Consider the following 8,026-nt stretch of genomic DNA (forward strand, 5'->3'; position numbering starts at 1 on the left):
TAACACAGTTCAAAGTTGATATTTGTTTTATTAGAATCTCATATAATGATTTTTAAATGTACAGTTCCCGATTTATTACACTCAAGGATCACAATCTTAAAGTTTGTTGCTCTTTTACTAAAAACTCTAGGTTGTGAAGAAAAAGATATTCTAAGCCAACATCTTCAGTATGTTAATTTGAAAATGTAAAGAAAGTAGAATTTCATTTAAAGCATTTAATAGCTAAGACAAGCAATGTGAAAAGCTGAATTACAAAAGGAACAACACTACCCACAATTCAGGCTACAAGTTTACCTTTCCACAATTGTTAATACTTCCAGGTCAGTTCTTTCCACCAAAAAGATGCTGTAGTGGAGAAAAGATTACGCTGCAGAAACAACAAGAAGAGCACGTTACACTTAAAATACTTCTCTGATAATTGTAAAAAAAAAAGGTAAGTTCTGACCACCAGAAACACACAACCCCAGCAAATAAGACTGAGTAAGACTGAAAAAATAAAGAGAACTAATAACTTGTGCTATAACAGTCTAGTCTCAATAGTTCAAGGGACAGGCATACATTATGATTAACAAGTTTTACTTCTTCCAAAACTAACACCTATCAAACAAAGAGTTACTGCCGCTGTTCAACTTGTGCTGTGCAGTGAACAGAGGACTCTTGCGGGATACATCTTCCACAGCTTTAGAACACTCGTTTAGTCAGCAATGCCCAGCAACTGTTTGCATGGTTACTTTAATTTCAGTTTAAAATGGTGTCTTTGGGAGCCAAAGTTACAAAGGCCACAGGTGCTAAGTGGCCAAATAAAGCTCATACTTGCCTTAATGGGACGAAAGGTCTGTCCCAGGAAGGCCCTGATAGAAGGGGGAGTGTTCGAGTCCTTTAGAAATCAGGCTGGACATGGCACTCCTCAGCTGATAAAAGCCACATTGGATGGAGGCTGGGACTGCGCAGTAACCTTTCCCTGAGTTTTTTTCCCAAAGGCAGCTCAGAAGAGGAACATTTATTGGGCAAGTTTCACCTTACCATTAAAAAAAAAAAAAGACATCCCTGAGTGTTCCTTTGCCTTGGGAGACTTGGGTTTAACTACACAAAAGATGTATCCATCCTTCAAGATAATGCAGAATCACCTGAACTGCCAGAACCAGGCACAGCCTCTGACACAGGCTCGGACATAGACAGGACTGCATCTGCTCATGGTTACAGTATTAGTACCTTCTCCAGAACTTTGAGAGACCTCTTCCTTCTGATTCCACCTTTCCTTTGTTTACAACTTGGTCCATTTGCTGCAGTAGCTGCTTTGCACCCTCAGCCTGACCAGTTGCTGCTCTTTGTTCCAGGTCAGATTCCACGGCTCTCCCTAGAAGAAACAGCAGCAAGGATAAAAACACAAGCTTAGTCTCTACACGCCCACCAGCAAACCCTGAAACTGAGAGATATGTTCAGACTTTGACTGACGTGACGCCAGGGAGGTTTCAAAGCAGATGCAGTCCGATTTGGAGGTAGGTTCCCCTCTCTGGGAGCACAGTCTAGCTCTGAAAGAGCTACATAGCCTAGCACTAAGAGTGGGAACTTGTTACACGCGATGAGAGTCTGTGCCAAAATCATTGGTGACCTACTGCTTTACGGTGGTTGTAATTCCTAATCTCACATGCTGGAAAATACCAAACATTACTTTTAAAAGAAAACCAATACCAATATAATCCTTGCAGCTTTTGATTTAATGACTAATTTGAATGAAAAAATCCAAGAATTCCTTACTTACAGAAACTCACTTGGTTACAGCCCACGGTAAGGGATGCTGGACTAAACTCACATTCATTTTCTTTGGAGGAATTCTGAAAGTAAAAGGAATCAAGGAACTGTTACACAATGTAAAATTTTGTTGCACAGGAGATTTTTGTTTGCTTGCTTTAAGAACTAAAAGGCAAGGTCTACTCTCTTGTTCTGTGACTTTTTTTCCCCATGCTACTATGAGGACTTTCTTCACCAAGACATTTCTACTCCTCCCTGCTTAGGACATTCACAGGCCTAATGTAAAGCTGTAATTCATTGAGTAGACTTTAATATATCAGATAGTGAAAGAATAACAGCAGCTATGGCATGGACAGAGATTTTTAAAAACATGAACAGAGGTGCTGTGGGAAATAACAGCCCTAGGCATGAGGCCTGCTAGGACATAGTCATAGGAAACAGTAACAGGGAAGGGAGAAGAGTGGAAAATGCCAGAAGCCAGAGGTGAGGCAGGAATACCCATTAGGAAGGCTATCAGCAAAAGAAAGGACTGCAAACAAAATCAGCAGGAGAGCTTCTTTAAGAGAGAAGGAAACAACTTTGTCATAGATAATGGAAGAACAGATCCACTCCCCAGTGGTGTTTCTCTTGCACTAAGCTCAAGTTCAAGCAAAATTCCAAACTTTAGATGCCATCAGATCTTTGCAGTTTAGTCTCAGAGGATAAAATAAATTAAGAAAATTATCTGCAGTGACAGGCTGAGCATCTCTCAGTTCTGTTTCTTTCTTTGACTTCTACTGGTGCATTTGGTAAGTGGAAAGATGCGCAGGCTCGACTCCAGCCATCCTGACCAGAGAGTCTACTGTCAAAATCCCAGGCCCAGAAGATATTTGGACGAGAGCTTAAAATGCAATCTGTTTAACAGCCACGTGACCACAGCACTTCCATGCTCCTCCTTCTGAACCCTGTGCCAATGTTGTAAAGTCAATCCCATGTAAGCAGACAGATTTCCATCATGTTTAACGAAACCTTTCTCTTTTTTGAGATACAGTCTAAAAGACCAGGTGGATTTGGATCCAAAGTCATACACTGCTGATAAACTGAACAAGAGCCCAGGAGGAATGATCACAAGAATCCCAATAAAGTACAGGAGCTACTAATGTGTTTTTTCATAAACCTAATATTTCTTCTCAGCCTGAACACCAAAAGAAACCAAATGGAAAGCAAACCAAATGGAAAGCATGTCACAGAAGCACTTGGCTCTGATCTGCTAGAAATGCACATAAGGGAGAGGTCATCTGCCCATGATTTAATGTGGTACCATGATATCTGGTCAAGTATTCATAAAGACAACAGTTTGTGTCTGGACATGCCTCTCAGTGTAACAGTGCCCTGACTAGTGCAAATTTCAGGTACAAGTCATGGTGGCACAAGCATCTGTTCTGCAGAAGGTTCCTCTCACCTGAACTGGTATTTGCTGAGTTGATGATTCATTTGTCATAGTTCCAGTTTACCTGTAAAGAGCTTAAGACACATTCTCCCACATTAGTTAACACAATATGAGGTTACAGTGATGTCTGCCACCTACCACATTTTTTCTCAGGGTCCAACATGCTAACCCTGAGCTCCAGCTTTCAAGGACTCTAATATGTGGGAAATTCAGCCACTGTACAAGGAACAGAGGCATTCTGGGGACGTGATTATAGCAAAGTGGGGAATAAAAAAGCATCTTTCAGAGGATGACCCTTATCCCAACAACAGAGGGTTTGGAGCACCTGAGGAAAGAAGCCAAGAAAGGACATGCGTAGAGAACTGTCACTAATCCTGCAAAGGTAAACTTGAGGGGGAAAAAAAAGTGATACAGGTTTTAGAGACAAGCCTGCTTGTTTCAGAGAAGCTCCTGAGGAGTTACCAGACAGTCTTCTTCCTATTTTGAGAATCCAACAAACCTGTCAAAACCCCTCCCCTTCTGAAATAACATCTTGGGCTTACAACAAGGTGAGGATTGTTTCAATACAGTTTATCTGTGCAGGTTGAAGGCAACCATGGAACTAGTAGCACCTGAATTTGCAGGCTATTGTATACACAGTGAAGCCCTGAAGAGCAACTATGCTGGGACTGGCCTCTTGAAACCAGGTCTACAGGAGCAAGCAGGCAGTATGCCCTGTCCGTCTGAGATTTCTGGGAATTCCACAGAAGACATCTACATAAAGTCTCCACCAGTTGTGTAGAGGAACCTTTGTTCCTACTCTTGGCAGCACATCATCCTGTAGAAACACAGAGAAATCCAGGTATTTGATGCAAGTGTTCCTCTCTCAAGGAACAGCAGAAGAAGCTGTTCCTTTTATACCACCAGGCAACTTTCTTTGTGAACAATCCCATGAGGAATGAGTTTGCCTCCTTGGAAAATACTCTCTCCAGAGTTGGACAAGGAAAAAGGTCAGGAAGGTAACAGTGTGGCAGGGATTTGAACTAAATATAGAATGGGTATCAGTATCCAGAAAATAGATGAAATGCACTGGGACATTTGGGAGGATGGGCAACAGCCAGGAAGAGGAGAACAGAGGTGTTAGGAAAGGCCCTGTTCCTTAAAGGGTGTGCCTAGCAGCAAGCTCTGTTAGAGCAGGCTTTTAGGCCTGGGGGCTAAAAGAGAAAGAATCTTCCCATCCTGACAAGGTCTCTGGAGAACAGTGGGTTTAGAAAGCAACTGCCAATCCCTCTGGAACAATCCCATCATAAATCTGCCTTACGATGCCATAGGGAGAAAAAGTACGGCACTGTTTCAAGAAGAGGGAGATGCCTGCAAGGTTATCTGCACAGAGAAAGGACTTGGGTGCAGAGCAGAAAGTCCTCGCACTGAAGCCAGTGCCAAGGTGCCAGCACCCACTGTTGGCCCTTCATGAAGTTCTGCACGTAAGTGGCATCTGAGGTAAAAAAGGACTGGAGTCTTGAAGACAAGGCAGGGCATCCTTCAGATTCATCTCTGAGAAGCTGAGCTCATCCCTAGATTTTGGAGCTTGACAGTTAGAAAAGCCTGTGTCATCTCCTGGTAAAACTTATCCCTTGGCTAATTCTGATGAGCAGGAATCACAAATGTCTCGATGCAGGTGAAAAGGGAAAAAAATACCTTAAGGCATTTTTATGTTTGCCACTTTAAGAATCTAAGACTAAACAGATGCCGTTGCATCTTTCTGAATATTCTGTAGCTTACCGTTTCAAATCCATGCTTTGCTTTACTCATATGGTGAACGCACTTGGCTCCAGTTCTAAAAATAAATCAAATAAGTTAGAACTGAGTTTACAAAAAGTCACAAAAAAGAAGCAATCTTGTAAATGGCTATTCAAAGTATTTCATTAGAAATCGGGATTTTAGCACCTCTACCCAACAAGATAGATATCCTTAATCTATATTTGTACTCATGTTTCAAAGTCTAATTTAAAAAATGAAAATATGCACTCATTCCAGTATTAGGCTTTCTGCTTTTCTAGTAAAACCAACAACCAGTTAAAAAGTGTTACATGATATGGAAACAGGGATGAGCAGCAAGCTGAGAAAGCTTGCAAATCCTACAGGGTTACTGACACAAAGAGAAGGGAAGGTAGCAAAGAATCATAGAAAGATCTTAACAAGAGGAGCAATAAAACAACAAAGGAAACTCTGTACAATGTAGTAAGATAGGGTCTGGCGGCCGGAAGATATCGGGCTGTACGGAAAGGTAAGACACCCCCCTCTCTCTCTGCTAGTAGCCAATAGCACTTAGCCTGTGATGTAAGCAGGCGGAAGTGACGTAGTGAACCCACACCATATAGTACTGTGTCGCACAGCATTAAACGCCATTTGCAGCATCCTCATATTGGTGTCAGTGCTCATTGGCCCAGAGACGGGGTGTGTGTTTGTCTCTGTGCCTCCTCGACCGGACGGGACGTTGCGGGATAACAACTGCAACAGTACAGAGAGTTACAAAGTGATGCCCATGGCAAAAAAACAATCCTGACTTCACACAGGAAATAGTGCTCTTTGAGCTGATCAGTATCACTGGGGAATGACACCTGGAGATTCTGATAGCTCAGCACTCAATAGCACCCCAAGAAAACCCAAATCCAAATCCTCCACAAGGAATTACGAGCACATAACTTGTCCAAAAAGAAAAAAAAAATCAAGAGGTGCTCAGATTACAGTAGACAGCCTCCTTCCTGGAGGGGGAATGCTCAGACTGAATGAGCTCTTTAGCCTAGTGGAGTAATCATTAAAAAATGACAGAAGGCTTGAACTTGATGTCTCACCAATTTAATTTTGAAATCAAGAACACATTTTAAAATTATTTACTGTTTTAATATTTTCTTGAATAGTGGAACTTCTGGGGCAAGACGCAAGACTAAAAGAGAACTGCCAGATTGGATCATGAAACAGCTCTTTATGGCCTTGTACTTTATGAATCAAAAGTTGTGTCTTGGCTAAAAGAGATGAGAAATAATTCTGGCTCCTGGTCTCATTCTTCACCCATTTTCAGCAGTTTTATTATCACCAGAAACTGATGGAGGTGGAGGGAAATTAAAGGACTACATTTGTATGAGTAGGAAAAGATCTGACTTCAGACTTCTGTTATAATCTCTGCATGAAATATATTTGGGAATTGGGTAGAATATAAGGCAACAAGGAAGACTATTTGACACAGTCTGTACATCACCATGTAAGGGGAGAGGTGAGTATAAACACACCCGATCACAACGCTGGATCTGGGACTGTCTGCCACATACTTGTGAATACTGAGCACAGACACAAATTTTCTTTTTTTAGAAAGCTACACTCCATGGAAGAAAGAAGCCTGCTAGACTATAACTAATAATGGGTCTGCCTCTGAAAAGTAATGAAGATCTAATCTTGAAGTTAGCCACCATGAGCCAGAATTGCACTCTCGTGCTGAAGGTGGCCAACAACATCCTGAGCTGCAGTAGGAAAGAGTTTTGCCAGCAGCTCAAGGGAGGTGATCCTGCCCCTCTGCTCAGGGTTGCTGGGGCCAGTCTGTGTGTTCTGTCCAGAACAAGACTGTGACTGACTGGGGTGAGCCCAGCAAAGGGCTACCAAGAAGATGAAGGGACTGGAGCACTTTTCATATGTGGAGAGCCTGGGAGAGCTGGGACTGTTCAGCCTGGAGAAGAGGCAATCTTATTAATGTACACCTGATAGGAGGGAAGGAAGAAGAGGGAGCTGGTCTCCCCTCAGCAGCACCTTCTGTCAGGACAAGAGGCAAAGGGCACAAATTTCAAAATATGAAATTAAATCTAAACACAAGAAAAAACTTTTTGACTGCAGCTGTGGCAAAGTACTGCAACCGGCTGCCCACAGAAGTTGTGGCATCTCCATCCTTAGAGTCCACTCAAAACCTGAGGGGACACATCCTGGGCAACCTGTTCTCGGTGACTCTGCTTGAGCAGAAGCAGTTGGACTTGATGATATCAAAGGTCCCATTCAACCTCAGTGATTCTGTGAAACCCACAGATATAGACCTCAGCCTCAAGCTGAGAGGCAGCATTCATCAGCCCACTCAGAGGAACAGGCTGGGATGCAGATAGAAAACTGTTCTTACTTCTTCCCTTGCCATCAAGGTGTGCAAGCCAGTAGTGCACTGCTTCATCTAGTTGCTGAGTTCTCATCCTGTTGTGATTCTACAGATAATGTTAACAGAGAGGAGAAAACCAGCAAGATCTCCAGTTAATGGCATGGGAACCTGAAAGCATATGACAACTTTCCAAAAACATGGGCAATGCTGCTTACGTTCTCTCACCTATGGAAGAGAAGGAAGAAGACAAACAAGGCAAAGGATTACACAGGAATGAAATATGAGGAAGGTACAAGAGACATTAAAAATATTGGTATGTGTCCTGGAAGACTATTTTGTAGTCAGCTGACCTGTCCATATTCGACTGGGGGCATGAAGTCTCTGCTCCAACTTCTACTCTTCTCCTCTTCACTGTTTCTTCTACTGCAGGACTTTCTGACACTTCATTTCTTCTCTTGACCTTCAAAATATTGCAAACTTGGTATTGATTTTAACTTTTCTATTTTAGAACAAAATTCAGAGTTAATATACATATTTTCCAAAATTGTTCATGTTTATAGAATGAAAAAAATTTATTCAGGAATAAAAGATTAGCTGCCTTATTCAAACAGAAGATAAGCACTGAGAGGTCATTCAGAGAATTATGCTCAACAGTTTTAAACAAGAAATGCTGCTTTCCAGGACATCCTATTTGCTCCACTTTAGAGGAGGGCCTAGGAATATAATTAGCAGGA

At 42.1% G+C, this 8,026-nt stretch overlaps 1 protein-coding gene across 1 annotated transcript in view; it reads right to left on the reverse strand.

Annotated features, from left to right (window-relative positions):
• Positions 1-321: 321 nt before the first annotated feature.
• The window catches only part of MAJIN (membrane anchored junction protein), an 18,250-nt gene continuing 10,545 nt past the window's right edge, over positions 322-8,026 (reverse strand). Inside the window, exons 6-10 of the mRNA XM_010174108.2 lie at positions 7,643-7,752; positions 4,943-4,997; positions 1,781-1,835; positions 1,213-1,357; positions 322-367 (exon numbers count right to left, since the gene is read on the reverse strand). Coding sequence (XP_010172410.2) covers positions 322-367; positions 1,213-1,357; positions 1,781-1,835; positions 4,943-4,997; positions 7,643-7,752 — 411 coding nt within the window. The remainder of the gene's footprint in view (positions 368-1,212; positions 1,358-1,780; positions 1,836-4,942; positions 4,998-7,642; positions 7,753-8,026) is intronic.

This window comes from Antrostomus carolinensis, unplaced genomic scaffold (genome assembly GCF_000700745.2).
Source record: "Antrostomus carolinensis isolate BGI_N321 unplaced genomic scaffold, ASM70074v2 scaffold28168, whole genome shotgun sequence".
In the NCBI taxonomy this organism is placed as follows: domain Eukaryota; kingdom Metazoa; phylum Chordata; class Aves; order Caprimulgiformes; family Caprimulgidae; genus Antrostomus; species Antrostomus carolinensis.